General features: G+C 38.1%; 4 protein-coding genes across 6 annotated transcripts; 3 read left to right on the top strand and 1 right to left on the bottom strand.

Moving 5' to 3' along the window:
• The first annotated feature begins 223 nt into the window (after window positions 1–223).
• On the top strand, window positions 224–5,681 carry LOC120253045 (protein phosphatase 2C 50-like). Of its 2 annotated transcripts, XM_039261294.1 has the most exons (6): window positions 251–377; window positions 546–668; window positions 792–1,764; window positions 1,847–2,227; window positions 2,319–2,424; window positions 4,962–5,681. In XM_039261294.1, the coding sequence occupies exons 3-6, from the start codon at window positions 1,036–1,038 to the stop codon at window positions 5,303–5,305; spliced, it is 1,560 nt and encodes a 519-aa protein (XP_039117228.1). In that variant the 5' UTR covers window positions 251–377; window positions 546–668; window positions 792–1,035; the 3' UTR covers window positions 5,306–5,681. The 2 variants fall into 2 exon arrangements, with proteins under 2 accessions (XP_039117227.1, XP_039117228.1); XM_039261293.1 differs by lacking the exon at window positions 546–668 and having other exon boundaries at window positions 224–377.
• A 514-nt stretch (window positions 5,682–6,195) lies between these two features.
• Window positions 6,196–8,629, top strand: LOC120253046 (UBP1-associated proteins 1C). The gene is made up of 6 exons (XM_039261295.1): window positions 6,196–6,339; window positions 6,427–6,501; window positions 6,863–6,990; window positions 7,153–7,666; window positions 7,982–8,095; window positions 8,172–8,629. Exons 1-6 carry the CDS (start codon window positions 6,253–6,255, stop codon window positions 8,241–8,243), a joined length of 990 nt encoding a protein of 329 aa, XP_039117229.1. The 5' UTR covers window positions 6,196–6,252; the 3' UTR covers window positions 8,244–8,629.
• A 56-nt stretch (window positions 8,630–8,685) lies between these two features.
• Window positions 8,686–9,869, bottom strand: LOC120253048 (60S ribosomal protein L18a-like protein). 2 transcript variants are annotated; one of them, XM_039261300.1, is made up of 5 exons: window positions 9,811–9,869; window positions 9,568–9,627; window positions 9,220–9,343; window positions 8,996–9,107; window positions 8,686–8,881 (listed from the first exon to the last, which is right to left on the bottom strand). In XM_039261300.1, exons 2-5 carry the CDS (start codon window positions 9,575–9,577, stop codon window positions 8,831–8,833), a joined length of 297 nt encoding a protein of 98 aa, XP_039117234.1. In that variant the 5' UTR covers window positions 9,578–9,627; window positions 9,811–9,869; the 3' UTR covers window positions 8,686–8,830. The 2 variants fall into 2 exon arrangements, with proteins under 2 accessions (XP_039117234.1, XP_039117233.1); XM_039261299.1 differs by lacking the exon at window positions 9,811–9,869 and having other exon boundaries at window positions 9,568–9,719.
• Window positions 9,870–11,657: 1,788 nt separating this feature from the next.
• On the top strand, window positions 11,658–17,524 carry LOC120253044 (eukaryotic translation initiation factor 5B-like). The gene is made up of 11 exons (XM_039261292.1): window positions 11,658–14,139; window positions 14,236–14,343; window positions 14,434–14,534; window positions 14,627–14,717; window positions 15,001–15,111; window positions 15,194–15,259; window positions 15,820–15,879; window positions 15,962–16,519; window positions 16,624–16,743; window positions 16,840–16,959; window positions 17,091–17,524. Exons 1-11 carry the CDS (start codon window positions 11,839–11,841, stop codon window positions 17,154–17,156), a joined length of 3,702 nt encoding a protein of 1,233 aa, XP_039117226.1. The 5' UTR covers window positions 11,658–11,838; the 3' UTR covers window positions 17,157–17,524.
• The last annotated feature ends 32 nt before the right edge of the window (window positions 17,525–17,556 follow it).

Raw genomic sequence — 17,556 nt, 5'->3', positions numbered from 1 at the left:
CACCAACGGAACCACCCAAACGGGTGATGTCCCCCCAAAATCCAACGGTTAGGATCGCATCATCACAGATAATCTCTTTAATCAGCATCACGTGGTCCCCACCATGGGGGCTCCAAAGAGGGTGACACCTGTTTGCCCACGTTTCCCCGTGCCATTCCCTCAAAACCCAAGCCCCTTTTTGGTAATTTCAACTATTTCTCTCTCTAAAATTTAAGAGAGAGAAAGAGAGAAGCTCGCGGGAGTCTTGGACACCTGTCCCTTCTTCTCGTCCTCTCTCTGCTTCCATTCTCTCCTCCTCCTCCATCTCCATCTCCATCTCCATCTCCATCTTCGCGCGGAGAGAGATTGGGATTGAGAACGAGACGAAGCTCTCGCTGGTAAGCCCCTCTGTGCATCCCTCTCGTTCTAATGGAAGTTGTGATTTGCGTTATTGATCTGTGTGTGGAGTTCATGAGAGGAGATTTATGAAGTTGGTTTCTTTTTCTTTTTCTTTGTTTATTTTTTTTATTTTTTTTCATTTTTTTGGAATTTATTTGAGTATATAGTTAGTGGTAATGGAGAAGTAGAGGCTGAGATGGGTGCCTTGAGATCCAGGGAACCCGGAGGGGAAAAGGTCTACCATCTTTTTGAGGGTTTCCTTGTGATTCCTTCATCCTTTACCTTCCTAGGTTCCTCCCCTTCTTCCCTTTTTCACCTCATCTTTCTTGTGTTTATAGATAAGGTCACTTTGATCTCTTTCTATTTCTCTGATTTTTTTTTTTGGTTTTTTGGGTGATTTTTGGTGTGATTAGATCGGCGGGGAATTGCTCGCTTTTGGATTGATTCATTGATTTGTGAGTAGAGCGAGTTGTCATCAGATCTGGGGCTTAAGTTGAGTTTTTTTGGTGTATGGGAAGTGTTTGAAGTGATGAGGAGGAGGAGGAGGTGGTGTTGGATTGGCAATGAGAATTAGTTTTTGTTTTGAGGTGGTGGGTTGCTGGTGTTGCTGCGCTCGTTGCTTTTGTTGTTACCACGAGTACTCTGGAGGAGGAGCTCATGGAGGGAATGGCTCCTGCGGTTGCCTTGCCGTTTAGAGTAGGCAATTCCCTCTGCGAGAACTCTATGGAGATCACCCGCCTCAAACTCATGACTGACACTGCGAGCTTGATGGCTGCTGATCCTAATCATACTGTGGAGGAAGCTGGAGCTGTGGTTGTGGTTGCTATGGAGGAAGGAGGGGAAGGGGATGATTTTGAAGTGCGGACATTGCCTGCAAGTGATGATGATGAGGTATTGTCTGTAGGACCAGAGCCAGAGACGGAGCTGTCTGCTGGGAGCTCTGGCTCGATTGCTAGTGATGGTAATATTAACATTGCCAGTGTCCCTGAGGAGTTGATTTTGGATGCTGTTTGTGAGATTGTTGCCCCTGGTTCTCTTGATGTTGTTCAGGGCATTGGTGATGTTGAGGATATCATAGCTCGCCAATCTGCTGTGGTTAAGATGGTCACTGTAGCTGCTGGTGGTTCGTCCGCTCTCGAACTGGGAATTCAGGGAAGCCAGATTTGTGGTACTGGGTGTAGGAGTGTGTTTTTGATGGACTGTGTGCCCCTTTGGGGAATTATATCAATCTGTGGGAGAAGACCAGAGATGGAAGATGCTGTGGTGGCAGCGCCCCGGTTCTTTGAGATTCCTATCCGAATGCTAACCGCTGACCTTTCTGAGGAGGTTTTCAACCCTTTGACTGCTCATTTCTTTGGAGTTTATGATGGCCATGGTGGTGCCCAGGTTTGTTGTTTTGATTCCATAGTTCTGTAATATTCTCTTGCTATTCAAATGCTTTCCATGTTGATTACTAATTTCATTCCAGGTTGCTAACTACTGTCGTGAGCGAATCCATCTGGCATTGGTTGAAGAGTTGCGGAATGTAATAACTGGTTCTGGTGGCACTGCTGGAAGTGATTGGCAGAAGAAGTGGGAGAAGGCCTTTGTAAATTGCTTTCTCAAGGTGGATGATGAGATTGGTGGGAAAGTGAGCAGATGCATTGTTGAAATGGCGGCTGACACATATGAGGAAGGTAGCAGTCTTTCTTCTGGGGGGACATCAGAACCTGTGGCCCCAGAGACTGTTGGGTCTACTGCAGTGGTTGCTGTTATTTGTTCCTCTCATATCATCATTTCGAATTGTGGAGATTCCAGGGCAGTCCTATGTCGTGGGAAGCTACCTGTTCCTCTGTCTGTAGATCATAAAGTAAGAAATATCCATACATAGTTTGGTTTGTGTATTGGTGATTACAAGGTATATCTCCTACAAGTTACCTGCTTCCTTCTTTTTGCTTCAGCCAAACAGAGAGGATGAGTATGCAAGAATTGAAGCAGAGGGAGGCAAAGTCATTCAGTGGAATGGCTACAGAGTATTTGGAGTCCTTGCAATGTCAAGGTCAATTGGTATGTGCTCCCCCGTATGTAGTAATTTTTGTCATAGTTGAAAGAAGATTTAAATGTGTTTGCCTATATATTTATTTTCTTGGGGGCTTATTTTATCTGCATGTTTCCATGCAAACTTATCTGTTTGTTTTGAGGCTAAGGAAAATTATTCCAATAATTTGATAGTCCAGTTCCTCATCCTTCGAACCAAGGAAAGAGTATTGTTAGTATCCTTTATTTGAAATGAGCAAATAATGTGTTTTCACTTGGTAATTTGATTCTAGCTTGCCAGCCATTTTTCTTTACGCAAACCTTTTAATAAGCAGACAAATCAATCAGCCTTTGAATTTGATTCTGTTTTAACATGTGCTGATTTAGTGTTGAAAACTTACACTCTACTAGGAGAAGGTATAAGGTAAGTCAAACTTTATGATTGTTATCTTTTATGCGTCATCACAATTTGTAATTCCATATGCAAATTGTGTGTTTTTTTTGTGTTTGTTTATTTTGCCAAAATCTTTTTCTTTTGTCTTTGAGCCTGATTTCCTTTTTAAATTGGCACGTACTGGTAGCATGTTGCTATGCGTTTTTCCTGTTTTGTCTAAATGGGCAGTGCATTTATAAGGGATATGGATGACCCGGTGTGATTTATGTCATCTGTGTAGCATTTAAGGAAGTTCAACGCTACCAATAGCCCTTCACAGACCTGTTAGGTTGTATTTTCTGCACGCTTGGACTGTACATATACCTGCCATGTATCCTGAACATACCCTATGTTGATGTCTATGAGTGTGCTCACTGTACATCATTGGTCAAGATCTAGGCCCCAGGCATAAGGACAGAAGTATTGGGCGACAGTGCATACAAACTTACATGAATTGTTCTTTTGGCCATATTCTGTTGCTTATATTGGTATATAAAAATAAAGAAATTAGTTTGACCAGATAGAGTGACATACGTACAAGTCATTTGTGAAAGTCATCTGATTTTCTCTTTGTTTACTATTAACACATAAATAATCAGTGTCTAGTCATTAGTGAACAGTTTCCAAGCTATACAGGATGGGATAGTGAATACTCCAGTGACCATTTTGAGGATGCAATAATTCTAGAAACACATTAAAGTTAGAAGGAGAACTCTTGTGCAAAATCCTCTTCTACCAACCATGTTCTAATATGAGAACTGGCTGAATGAGTTATGCAGTCAGCACCAGAAAATGGCAGCTTGCTATAAGCATATCCTCTTATTTAAGGCAAATGTATATGATAAACACATTGGTCTTCATTTTTTATTTATAAAGTGGCATCTCGTGTATCACTAGTTCAGTGATTGTTTGTACATAATCATCTTTAAACTTTAGCATTATTTTAACATCATTGATCTTTGCTTTTTTGAAGTTAACTCAGTAAAATAAGAGGGAAGTTTCACTTACACCTCCTTTGTAATGCATGCTTGCCAATTGCAGTGCAAATCCTAGTGCTTAGATCAGTGCCCATAAATTTATTAGTGTCATATGGCTTTTTGGGTAAATATCCAAGTTATGGCCAGCACAATCAAAGCTATGTGTTGCTGTACCTTGGCCTTGTGCTTGTGTTCATGCATCTTTTGCAAAACTTTTGATTGCATTTGTTTTTATACAGGTGTGCTTGTGCTCAATGTTTTTATAAATCAGTGTAGTATAATTCTGTTAAAGATTCACCTTCCATTACAGTCTGTGGTTTTAGCTGTAAAGTTTGGTGCATTTTTAGGCTTTTGCATTATAGAGCCTTACCAACCATAACATCTGAATAATTCTTGCCTTACATTGAAATAGAGATAGGGAATATTCATAAATTTTCTGTGTTTATAAATCTAAAGGATGTGATCCATCCTGACCATGTGCTTGAGCTGCCACTGCCTTTGCATGCTTTTTTACTAGGAGTGTGCTGACAACCAAGCTTTTTTTTGTTATTTTGTTGTTGAACTTCTCTAATGCCAGAAAACCAGGCCATCAGCTAGCATCAAGTCTATGCCCATTAACCTGCTTTACTATTTTGGAAAAATGTTGATGAATGTTAGGGAAATAATGAAACATTATTTCTTGGGCAGTAAGGCGGCACCTAAATTCTTAAAATTTATCTTTACCACCATTTTCTTTGGTGCATGTTTATTCTAGACTGATTTCTAAGATTTTTGTTGGACTGATGTTGACATGTTCTGTTCTTGGGATGGTTTGCCTTGCACCCTTTGCCATCTGGAAACCAGTTCTAGGTTTGTTTGCAAAAAAAAAAAAATTAACTTTTAGTTTTTCTTTTGCATTTTACTCTAGTATATTATTAACCTTTCCTAGATTTTTGCTGCGTAAACTGATAGAACAAATATGCAGATCCAGTTCTCATACGTAATTTTACAGTCATTTCTTGTCCAAAAGAAATATCCTCAGTGGTAGAATCTAGATGCCTATTTTGGCATATATATATCTTAAATTTCTGGTAATTGGTAAATATAGTTTTAGTGGTTTGAATTGATGATGCACATTGAATTACTGATCAATGGAAATATATGATTGGTTCATGCAGGGGATCGGTACCTGAAACCTTGGATCATTCCTGAACCAGAAGTAACGATTATTCCACGGGCAAAAGAAGATGAATGCCTGATTCTAGCAAGTGATGGCTTATGGGACGTCATGTCCAATGAAGAGGCATGTGACGCAGCTCGCAGGCGAATTTTACTATGGCACAAAAAGAATGGTGTCAAATCATCCTCCACAAGAAGCGACGGGGAAGTTGACCCTGCTGCTCAAGCAGCGGCGGAATACCTCTCAAAACTAGCGCTTCAGAAGGGAAGCAAAGACAACATCTCAATCATTGTGGTAGACTTAAAACCCCAGAGGAAGTTCAAGAGCAAAATGGCAACTTGATTAATGCCCTGGGTGGAACTAGAAAACTTAAATCCGTGTGATATAGAACTTAAAAAAGAAAGTTTGTCAGTCATTTACCACCATTGATACAGTCCATTTGTTTTTATCATTTGGGCATCAAGGGTTGTAAGAGATTATATACCATGTATGTATGCTCCTAGTCCTAGATGGTGTTAGTCTACAATGCCTGTAATTCACCTGTTGTTCATTCAATTCAGCCTGTTAGTACTAGCATTGTAATGTTGGCTATTGTAGATTAAATACCCCGACTGGGAGGGATCAATGCTACCTCCTGGACATTACCATCCCTGTCTCTTTCAGTGTATTTGGGTCCCCCGCCAAGTTCCAAGGCTCAGTGAGGTTCTTTTACTTCATAGTACTTGTGTAGTTTTGCTTGCTAGGACGAGTGGTTAAGCTGTGATGAAAGACGACCGCCCATAAATTTCAGAAGAGCAAGTGGGAGTGCAACATAATCATTATCAGAAATGTGCTTTCACTTCTTTCACTATTTGTGATGAGTTCTAATGAGAATTCGATTATAAATAGGTCACTTATGTTGAGAGTTATAATGGGAACTTGATTATTAATAGATTATTTACGTCATTGTTAGATTCTTCATCCCCATTGTTATCTCACATTGGTCTATTACCCTAACATTAATCTCTCCTGATGTTACTGGATTTCTAATATTTTTTTTATTTAATCAATAAATAATTTATATTAATAATTAGATTATTGTATAAGTAATATTTTAAAAAAAGCTAGTTTAAATTTCAGAATAGGCTTGGGCCTCTTAAAATGAACTTGGATCCGGCCAAAATGGATTCGGATCCGATACTTATTGGGCTTGAATCCGAACCAAGGAGGATCCGATTTATGACCTCTCCCGGCTTAAACCCCGTTTCCCGTGAAAACCCTAGAAACGAGCTTGTGGGGAAGCATCAACAATGGTGTGGTTCCAGTGCGAGGATTGCGGCGAAAACCTAAAGAAGCCGAAGCTCCCCAACCATTTCCGGATCTGCTCAGCTTTCAAGGTTGGCGAAAATCACATTTTTTCATGGCTCTTGCTGTTCCCTCTCCTTTGTATCAATGATCTTCTTGTGATTTCTGTGGATCTGTAGCTTTCCTGCATTGATTGCGGGAAGGTGTTTGATCAGCAGAGCGTGCAAAGCCACACTCAGTGCATCTCCGAAGCGGTATTGTTTCTAATCCTTAATTTAAATTGTCGAATGATCTAAATTTGAGTGGATTTCTGGTATCTGATTGCTATAGAATGCCCAGATTTTAGCGTATTTTGATGTTTTATTTATGATGATTGTGTAAATAATCCCGTTTGAAACTTCAAATTTAATGTGAAAATCTATGTTGGTGCAAAAAGTTTGAATTTTTCTGAGATGATTGTAGCTTGTCAATGACCATTATTGTAGTGCTTCTAATTACATTCTAATAAGGTCTCTGAATCTCCATATTAGAATGAAATCACATCAACTCTCCATCTAATTAACTCTTGTAGTTGTTTTTAGAGATTTAAGTTTACTTAATATGACTTCTCTTCAGGAGAAGTATGGTCCTAAAGATCAAGGAAAAGCTTCACACATCGCACAACCGAAACCTAATAAAGGGAAGCAACAGCCAGAGGTTGATGTCAATGTTGGCTTGTCTTCACATCCTCCTTGGTTTTGTAGGTAGGCTGAGTAAGTTGTGCTACTTGAGTATGTTATAGAGATCTTCATGCTTTTAAATCAGTAGTTTAGGATGTGATAGCTTTTGTGGATACTTTCTTATAAATTGCTCTTTTGAAGAGCAAAAAGTAATTATCATATCTTCTTTTGTCATTCTTTCTGCAGTCTCTGCAACACGAACACTACGAGCAAGCAAACTTTACTACTTCATGCAGATGGCAAGAAACACAGAGCGAAAGCACGGGCTTTTCATGCGGCGCAGAATCAAACTAAACAAACTGAAGATCCAAATCCGAAGGAGAATGGTGTATCTAGTGACACTCAAAAAGTAGAATCAGTTGAAGCGAATGGTTCTGAAAAACCAGATGTATTAAAACAAAAGGAGCCAATATCTAAAGTCACTGATATGATAGCCACAGAGGGAGGAAAACAGAGCTTATCAAAGAGAAAGAGGGATAGTACACTGGCTTATGCTGGACAAACTCAAGGAGTAGCAGGAACCAATGGAACAGTGACACAAGCAGAGCATGAAGAAGACTCACAATGTCAGCGAAAGATTAAAAAACACACAAATGGGATGAAGTTTTGTGAGAATAAGATGGACCAACTTGATCACATGGAGGAGCCACCTAATCATAAAATAAAATGGAAGAAGCTTGTTAAATCTACATTGAAGACGGTATGCTATTTCAATATAAATCCTTGCTAATCTTTTTTTTTAATAACTTTTACCTTACACTATGAAAAAGTCAAATGCTTGTTCAACCAATTATTGTGATTCTGTATTTGCCATGTTTAAAAGTACCTTTGCCACTTTAAATTAATTGTATGAGCCATTCAACTTGGACATCTTTGATTCCCGGGAGTTATGATGTGCCATTTGGAATAAATGCATTGTTTCTAGGACTAGTCATTTTCTGCAACTTATTTTGCAGATTATTGTTATTAGTATGTGATGATTTCTGTTAAAAAAACCTAGTGTTTTCTTATGCAGAATCCAGATAGGGCTATGAAAATAAAAAAGCTACAAAAGCTTGTGATCAAGGAACTTCAGGACTCTGGTGTAACGGTAGACAAGGCTCAGCTTCAGGAAATGCTAATGAACAAGGTTAGATTGGGTTGGCAAAGTTTTTTTCCCATTCCTTAAATTCAGTTGGATACTTATCGGTTAGTTAATTTTGCAGATAAAATCAAGTTCTCAATTTGTTATTGATGACAAGCGCATTCGGTTGATGGAGAGGACTGAGCAATCATGAATGACGATTATATTTTGATGGTAAACTGCTACAAAGCCTTTTGAGGAAGAGCTGCATCTTGAGACGTGGTTGATATATAGGCCGAATTATCTTCTTTTTTTTCTGATCATCTCTTGTTATAGGCCATTCCGCAAGATATATTGTTAACTCAATTTTTCTTAATACGCACTGATTGCAGTTGGTCTGATTTCATTCAAACCAATCTTGTAATTCACCTGCCATTCTTCGATTTCTTTTTGTAAGAGATCACAACCACTTGTATTGTTGGTTGAGGACAACTACATGACATTCTTGAGTTTTGTGATGTAATGAATGCAAGACATTTTTGTCAAAGAGCTTCTCAGCATGTACTTATGATTATACATATTTAATTTATTTTTCCCAGTTGTTGCAGCTACTTGGAGTTGCAGAATGACGACACGAATGAATTTTATTTTTATCGAATACTATAACAGTGCTGTGTATTTATTGTCAAAAGTAATTTGTAATGATAATGAACTTGTATAACCTCAAGCATTTGCTGCAGAGGTTTTTTACAATGAAATTTAGCAAGAGATAGTCAAATGGATAGTAGTACAAGAACTCTTTTACAGAAGAATAAAAAATGAGACCAAGGCTGCAACTGTACATATCAAAGCCTGCAAAAACTCATCAATGAATATTGTTATTCAGCAGATTGTGTTATTGCTGAACAAAATTCAATTCAACTCAATCAGAAAGAGAGAGAGAGAGAGAGAGAGAGAGAGACTTACAGCTATTGCAGAAGCAGCAAGACCTCCTCTTTCTCTTGGATCTTTGTGCCTTGTGAAGTATAGAATTGTAGCATAGTACCACATTAATGGACATGCAAACCCTGATAAAAATCTGCAACAAAAATAAACCAAAAAATATATATATATATATATCAAATTAAATGAGATTAAGACCATAAGAGAAACACTAATTATATATAATTATTGAGGGTTAAAATGCTTACGAAAACCATCCAATTCCACAGCCAAAGCAAGGAAGGGGCTTGGCAAACATTCCATACTTTAAATCATCTTCATCTTTCAGCAAAAAGTACTTTGCAGTATGATCCTTAACGCCATTAGATTGCTCTGTTTTTAATCAGAAAATTTAAAAAAAAAAAAGGGCAACATTACTAAATGAGTTGGATTCTAATTGCTTTTCTAAAAATAAAAGTAAGACATGGTTTTTTCCAATATTGTAAACTTTCAAAGATCTATCTTGAATTCCAACTAATAAACCGAAATCTAGCATTAAAATTAGAACTAAGTTAACATATTAGATGTTAAACATGAATTAAGAGATGAGATGCTACCTAACTCCATCTCTCTCACAGATATAAACTCCTTTGATTCCTTTGCTAATCTCCAAGAACCTGCTTCAAATTAAATGACCATTAATAAATCATTGAATTTAGAAAATTAAACAAGAGAGGGAAAAAAAAAAAACTAGATCTATTAAGTGAAGTCCTCTAAAAGAAATCATAGATAAAGACATGATTAAATAAATAAAAAAAAAAAAGAGAGAGAGAAAAAAGAAGAGACTTGAAAAGACTTGCCTGCAAGGGACTAGCAAAGAAGGAGAAAGCAAGAGAGGTTGTATGATTGCATGTATATATATATATTTGCTTGTATTATAGAGAAGTTTCATTCTTTATTTTGTCTTGATATTTGTTCACACAAAGGACTTAGCAGCCAAATAAGACCCAATAATAAAAAGGAACTGATATTTTGAGTCATTTGTATAGAAAGTGGAAGGAATAAATCAAAAGGAAGCATGGTGGAAAGTCATTGTCAATGCAATTTATATTAAACGAAAAGTCTCAATAAGCAACCGAAAAATTATTCAGTCTCCCAAATGTTAGTTGAGCCTTAACTCAAGGAGGGGTATGTGTGTAAATGTGCATATAGTTTTAACTTTTAAGTTCAATAAGAGGTTAAGTTTTGTTATCAAATGTAACAAGTAATTGTACATGAATATTGCATAGATATTGATAGGAATTGTTTTTATTATTGCTGTTGATAATTATCATGAATCCTGACTTCTCCATCTTTCCACAAGTCTAATTCAAATTCAAATTCAGTAAATTATGTTTTTATTGAGAGAAAAATACAAGCCATTTCAACTCTATTAATTCCCTAAGAAGTCTTTTAAATTTATTAAATCCCTAAAATATATATAATTTTTAAAATTTGTAAAAAAAAATTTATTTGACCTCTGCTTCTCTAAATACCATTGTGTTTAGGCGTGAGGAGGTGAGTTCACCCTTGACATCATCTTGTACTTTAACGGTGGTGCCAAATTTATTTTTGGCATTATATTAACATATTAATAGTATAATACCCATAAAAAAAATTAAAATATAAGATGAGGTTTTAGTAGTTTATTATTTATTATTTATTTTTTAATTGAAATAAATTTTATTTTACTTTAAAATTCAAGTCCGATTATAACTTGATATGTATAATTTATATAAGTATGGGTAGCATAACACAACTCTCTCTGTTATAAGGTGAAGGTGAGTCTGCATCTTGTTTATTGTTTGTTTTTAAATTGTAATTAATTACAAATCATGTATGTCATTCTATGATTCATAAATCAAAATATTAATCAAATACATAATTTATTGATTTTTAAATGTTTTCATTTAAGCAAACAAATATCATCATTTCTTTTGCTTATTGCAGGCAATAATTAATTATATTTATATATGACGAAATCATAAATATGTTTGTTGAAATTTAGAACTTGTCATGATGTATTGTCAATTGTTTCATAAGAGTTTAGTTGCTATTTAAATATAATTATTTTTTTTAAATAAAATGGATGAACCACTGATTTATTGAATAAAGATGTAGAAGTACAACAAAAAAGACAGCTTAAAAAAAAAAAACAGACAATCATAGATTAAAAAACAATATCCTCACAAAAAATGAGTAAAGAGCTAGGAAAATATAATCGTTTGCTTTCATAAAAACTTCATTACAAGCTAGTTTAATCCAAATTTTATAAATAGAGATTTTTTCTTTCTTTTATTAAGTTTAGATTGTAAGTTGAGTTAGAACATTATATTGTCTTGATAAACATGGATCACAAGTGTCTTTAAATATATATTTTTACTAATAAAAATAATATAAATTTTGAATATTTACATATATTTTTTTATTTAAGTAAATATTTATTTCTAATATTCTTAGGTAATTCTTGAAAATAAATATGAAGACTGGTTACATTTATATAAAAAATATATAATTTTATTGCATTAATGTAATTTTTATTTAATAAATTATCAGGATATTTGCCTCGAGATCAGGACTCGGGGACAGCACGTGCGAGATATCATCCCCGTGGCGGGGAATCAGGATAGCTTTGTTTGCTCGCTGATTAGAGAGAGAGAGAGAGAGAGAGAGAGAGAGAGAGAGAGAGAGATCTACAAACAAAAGAAAACATAAAAAGTTGGGAGTTTTGATCGAATTAGGCCAGTGTAGCCGCCTCGAATCGGAGCCAATCTCATCGTTTCTAGGGTTTTCATCGTGCTCGCGTCTCCTTCGATCTCTCTAGATCGGAATTTTGGGAGCTTGGATCGATGGGGCGGAAGAAGGCTGTAGCCATTGACGATGATGAGTACTCTTTCCCGGATGATCCTTCGGAGAAGGCGTCGGAGGGGCCGGAGAAGGAGAACCGTGGGGTGGCTGGGAAGAAGAACAAGAAGGGTGGTGGAGGTGGAGGAAAAGCGCAGCGGAACAAGGTAGTGGAGGATGAAGAAGCTGATGAGAATGAGAAGGAGAAGGAGAAGGAGAAGGAGGATGACGATGATGAGCCGATCAACGTCGTGTTCTCTGGTAAAAAGAAGTCTTCCAAGTCGAAGAAGGTTGGTGGTTCTAGTTCTAGTGCTAGTGCTTTTAGTTCTTTTAATCTCATTGCGGAGGACGAGGGCAACGATGAGGTGGAGGAGACGAGGGTGGTCTCGAGGTTTGACATTGGGAATCATGTGGAGAATGAGGGTGATGAGATTAGGGATCCAGATGGAGAGGTTGATAGGTTTGGAGGTGGCGAGGATGGTGCATCGAAGAAGAAGAAGAAGAAAAAGCAGAAGGGTGGGAGGAGTGCGCAGGAGGAGGAGGATTTAGATAAGCTCCTTGCTGAGCTTGGTGAGGGACCGGTACCGAGCGATCCTGCTCCGGCTCCGGTTCCGGTTCCTGCTCCGATTGTGGATGACGTTGACGAGAGTAAGGACCAGCTAGGAGGTGGAGTGGATGAGGCTGGCTCGAAGAAGCAGCAGAAAAAGAAAAAGAAGAAGGGTGGAAGGACTGCCCAAGAGGAGGAGGACTTGGATAAGCTACTTGCTGAGCTTGGGGAAGGTCCGGCTCCAACACCGCAGCCATTGGCTCCTCCAGTGGTGGCCGTGGAGGAGTCTGTTTCTGCTCCACCGGAGCAAGGTGAGGTTGAGGCCGAGGAGAAGGATCAGGAAGTGGACGGAGTCGGGACCGCTGCGTCTAAGAAGAAAAAGAAGAAAAAGAAGGATGATAAGAAGGCTGCGCCGGCTGTAGCTGAAGCCAAGGAAGAGAAGGAAGAGGAGGTGAAGGGGAAGGGTCCTGCGAAAAAGCTACCTAAACATGTGAGGGAGATGCAGGAGGCGTTGGCAAGGAGGAAGGAGGCTGAGGAGAGGCAGAAGAAGGAAGAAGAAGAAAGGCTTAGGAAGGAGGAGGAAGAGAGGAAACGGTTGGAGGAGGAAGAGAGGCTGAAGGAGGAGGCCAAACGGAGGAAGAAGGAGAAGGAGAAGGAACTGAGGGAGAAGAAGAGGCAGGAGGGGAAGCTCTTGACAGGGAAGCAAAAGGAGGAAAGGAGGAGGTTGGAAGCAATGAGGAATCAGTTTCTTGCTCAACGGGATGTTCCACTTGGTGAAGTTGTTGGGGAGACCAAAAAAAGACCAAAGTATGAAACTAAGAAGTCAAAGGCCAACCAAGCCAAGGCTTTAGTCACTGGCAAGGTGGAGGAGAATCAAAAGGAGGCTTCTGAACCTGATGTTGAGCTGGCTGAGGATGATTCTGTTATTGAGGAGGAGATTCAATCTCAAGTTGAGGAACCTGAGGACAAAGTTGAGGACAAGCTTGTGGAAGAGGTGGGTGAACCTATGGAGGAGGAGGAGGAGGAGGAGGAGGAGGAGGATGAAGATGAATGGGATGCAAAGAGCTTGGATGACCTTGTTGTGAAGCTGCCTGCTACTAGTCCTTTTGCTGAGGAAGACAAGGACGATGAAGAAGATGCTCCAGTCACCACGAAGAAAAGTCTTGAGCGTGTTGCATCTATATCCAGTGCAACCAATGATTCTCAGGCAAAGAACTCAGCTCCTGCTAAGCCTGCTGTCAAGAAGGTTGTTGCCTCCCGAGCACCTTCCAAGAATGAAGATGTGGATGGAAGTGAGGTTGATAGAGCAACTGAACGCACTATGCAAGTGAAGGGGAAGAAGGAGCCAGCTTCATCTGAGAAAAAGAGTGGAAATGACCTCAGATCACCAATATGCTGTATTCTTGGCCATGTTGACACTGGAAAGACTAAACTTCTGGATTGCATCAGACGGACAAATGTTCAAGAAGGAGAGGCTGGTGGTATTACACAGCAAATTGGAGCTACATATTTTCCAACTGAATATATAAGAGAGAGGACCAAGGAGCTAAAAGCTGATGCAACATTGAAGGTTCCTGGGCTGCTTGTCATTGATACCCCTGGTCATGAGTCCTTCACTAACTTACGTTCCAGAGGTTCAAGCTTGTGTGATATTGCAATCTTGGTTGTGGATATCATGCATGGGCTTGAGCAGCAAACAATAGAATCTCTCAATCTTTTGAAAAGTCGAAACACAGAATTCATTGTTGCTTTGAATAAGGTGAGCAATTGCTGGTGCATTACTCTTGTATACCTGCCTTGTTTTCTGGCACTTGATTGGTGTGCCCTTCTGCTGATTCTTATATTCTTTGTCAAGGTTGATCGACTTTATGGGTGGAAAGCCACCCCAAACGCACCTATAATCAAATCTATTAAACAGCAGTCAAAAGATGTGCAAAATGAATTCAATATGAGACTTACCCAGGTGTGTACTTCTAGCACAGTTTGGTTTTCCTTTCTGGATGTAAATCTTAATGCTAATGGGAACTTTACTGTTATGGTTTTTGTTATCCAGATTGTAACACAGTTAAAGGAGCAAGGCCTGAATACGGCTCTATATTATAAAAACAAAGATATGGGTGAGACGTTCAACATTGTTCCTACAAGTGCCATCAGGTAGGATCAAACATGATTTTCTCTGTTATTGATGCTTTGGAATTGACTCTTGAATTTCTAAAATTCAGTTATCATTTTATTTGATGTTCTAGTGGTGAAGGCATCCCGGATCTTCTATTACTGTTGGTTCAGTGGTCTCAGAAGACAATGGCAGAGAGGCTCACCTATGTTGATGAAGTACAGGTTAGTTCTTGCTTTATTTCCAGCAGGTGATGTTGATAGATGTTTCATCTAGTTTTTCTGTTAGTGCAATATAAGATAAGCAGTGACCCGTCCATAAGTTCACATTGCAATTTGATAGTCTTAAAATCATGATTAAAAACCTTTATATTTCCTGATTTTTATGGTCATTTTACTGTATAAATTCTGCCTCTTGTTGCTCGTCATAGGGGTGATCGTATCTATATAATATATATAGCTCTGTCCGCTGATTCTCATTGGTTAATAATCTTTTAATGTCTTTCAGTGCACAGTACTTGAGGTTAAAGTGATTGAAGGTTTGGGAACAACCATTGATGTCGTGCTGGTTAATGGTGTTCTTCATGAAGGGGACCAGATAGTTGTCTGTGGCATGCAGGTGCAGAAATCATACTTGGCTTGCAAAAGGAATACTGTTTACATATGTACTTGTATTCTAACATATGATATTTGTAATTTAGGGCCCTATTGTGACCAATATCAGAACTTTGTTGACACCTGCACCAATGAAGGAGCTCCGTGTTAAGGTGAGTGGTCTGTTATTATTAAATCATTTGGTTATATATGTACAGGTTAGAATGGGTTGTGTTATCCAATTGGGAGAAACTTTACTTCTTTTGTCCATTAGCTGTTCTTCTTGTTTCATGCAAGCTCAAAATGGTGATTAGCAACCAACAAGTATTATTTTTCTTTTCAATCGTACGCCATGTTTTTAAGGCAACAATAATCATTGAAAGGGATTTAATATTGATTCTGTAGAGGCCTGATACAACAAGAGACTATTTTAACATATATGGTCAGTTTTGGAAGGGTGTAAGCTCATTCAAGGTCAGCAATGCGCTGATAACTGATGAGATTTACTAATTTTATCTTGTTTGTAACCCCACCCCTTCCCATTTCTGGCAGAACAAATCTATTTCAATGGGATTCTTTTTTGGATCAGGAGTTCTGTTTTTGAATTTTGTTTTTTTTTTTTTAATGGGAGCATTTTACAGTATTATGCAAGCAATTACTGGTTATTCTTAAATTTTAGACTATTTTCTCTCCAATTTATCATGTTAATGATCTTTGTTTAAATTTCCTTCAGGGACAATACATACATCACAAAGAGCTTAAAGCTGCACAGGGTGTCAAAATCGCTGCACAGGTGAACTTTCATCTTCAGTCAAGTTTTACATCCATGAATAATGGTCAAACAACTTTGTCATGATAATTTTCTCCTGTTTCAGGGCCTCGAGCATGCAATTGCAGGAACTGCTCTTTATGTGGTAGGTCCAAATGATGACGTAGAAGATGTCAAAGAATCTGTAATGCAAGACATGAGGAAAGTTATGAGTCGAATTGACAAAAGTGGGGAGGGTGTTTTCGTACAAGCCTCTACCCTAGGTTCGTTGGAAGCTCTCACGGAGTTTCTAAGGAGTCCTGCTGTGAACATTCCATTTAGTGATTTTAGTATAGGTCCAGTGCACAAAAAGGATGTGATGAAGGCTAGTGTTATGCTGGAGAGAAAAAAAGAATTTGCAACCATCTTGGCTTTTGATGTCAAGGTGATGCCTGATGCTCGGGAGCTGGCAGAGGAGACTGGTGTGAAGATTTTTGTGGCAGATATTATCTATCACTTGTTTGACCAGTTCAAGGCTTACATTGATAACTTGAGGGAAGAGAAGAAGAAAGAAAGCGCTGAAGAAGCAGTCTTCCCATGTGTTCTTAAGATTATGCGTGACTGCATCTTCAACAAAAAGGATCCTATTATTTTAGGTGTTGATGTCCTTGAAGGCATTTTGAAGGTATTATTTCTTCTAAGTTCTAAGAGCTGTACAGAGGAAGTAAAAATGTCGGCCATGCACACAGCCTTATTTGATCACTGATTTTGATTTAACTGCAATTGTAGGTGGGCACCCCCATTTGTGTTCCTTCAAGGGATTTCATTGACATCGGGAAGATAGCGTCGATCGAGATAAATCACAAACAGGTTGATGTGGCCACAAAAGGGCAGAAGGTAGCCATAAAGGTATTTTTTTTTTTCTAAATAAAAAAATCTCTATTACCTCTTATGACACATCATTTTTTCCCCCCTGATGGCAAGTTCTACTCTATCTGCGTACAGATTGTTAGCAATAGTCCTGAAGAACAACAAAAGATGTTTGGCAGGCATTTTGAGATTGATGATGAGCTTGTCAGCCACATCTCTAGAAGATCAATTGACATTTTGAAGTCTGATTATAGGGTAAAATTTTAAACCTTCATACGGTTGCATGGATAGCATTTTGGATTGCTGTAGAATGAATGGGCTTTGATTAACATCACATCCCAAAATGATGCTATTATTTGTTCTAAATTTCTGACTTTGATTTGCAGGATGATTTATCCATGGAAGAATGGAAGCTTGTTGTCAGATTGAAGCAGATTTTCAAGATACCTTAAAACAGCAAAGACAAAGGCCATCCGTTTTGCTGGCCTAATCTAAACCTGTTGTTCCAATGTTTGCAGATAATTGATTCAAGTTTCCTTGATGCCTAAAATACGAGAATTCGAAGTGGTGATTCGAATGAAATATATGATATAGAGTGGGAGTGGTGGCCTGATGAAGTTTTCCCTGCCATCAGACTATATCAGAGTTATCAGATTTTGTTATACAATTTTTTTTTATATATATTTTTGCCTTCCCTTCGGGTCACATTCTCATGTGGGATTTTCACGTTCTGTTTCGCTTACCGGTTTAATTGTTCCCCCTGCTCTTTTAATTTTTCCAGTTTCTGTAATAATAAAAAATTTTGAGTTGAGCCTGAGTATATCATTTTTTATTTTTTATTTATTTATTTTT

The sequence above is a fragment of the Dioscorea cayenensis genome, chromosome 26 (assembly GCF_009730915.1).
Source record: "Dioscorea cayenensis subsp. rotundata cultivar TDr96_F1 chromosome 26, TDr96_F1_v2_PseudoChromosome.rev07_lg8_w22 25.fasta, whole genome shotgun sequence".
NCBI classification, from domain to species: Eukaryota; Viridiplantae; Streptophyta; class Magnoliopsida; order Dioscoreales; family Dioscoreaceae; genus Dioscorea; species Dioscorea cayenensis.
Note: the sequence above shows the minus strand (reverse complement) of the source record. Positions and strands in the feature narration are given on the sequence as shown.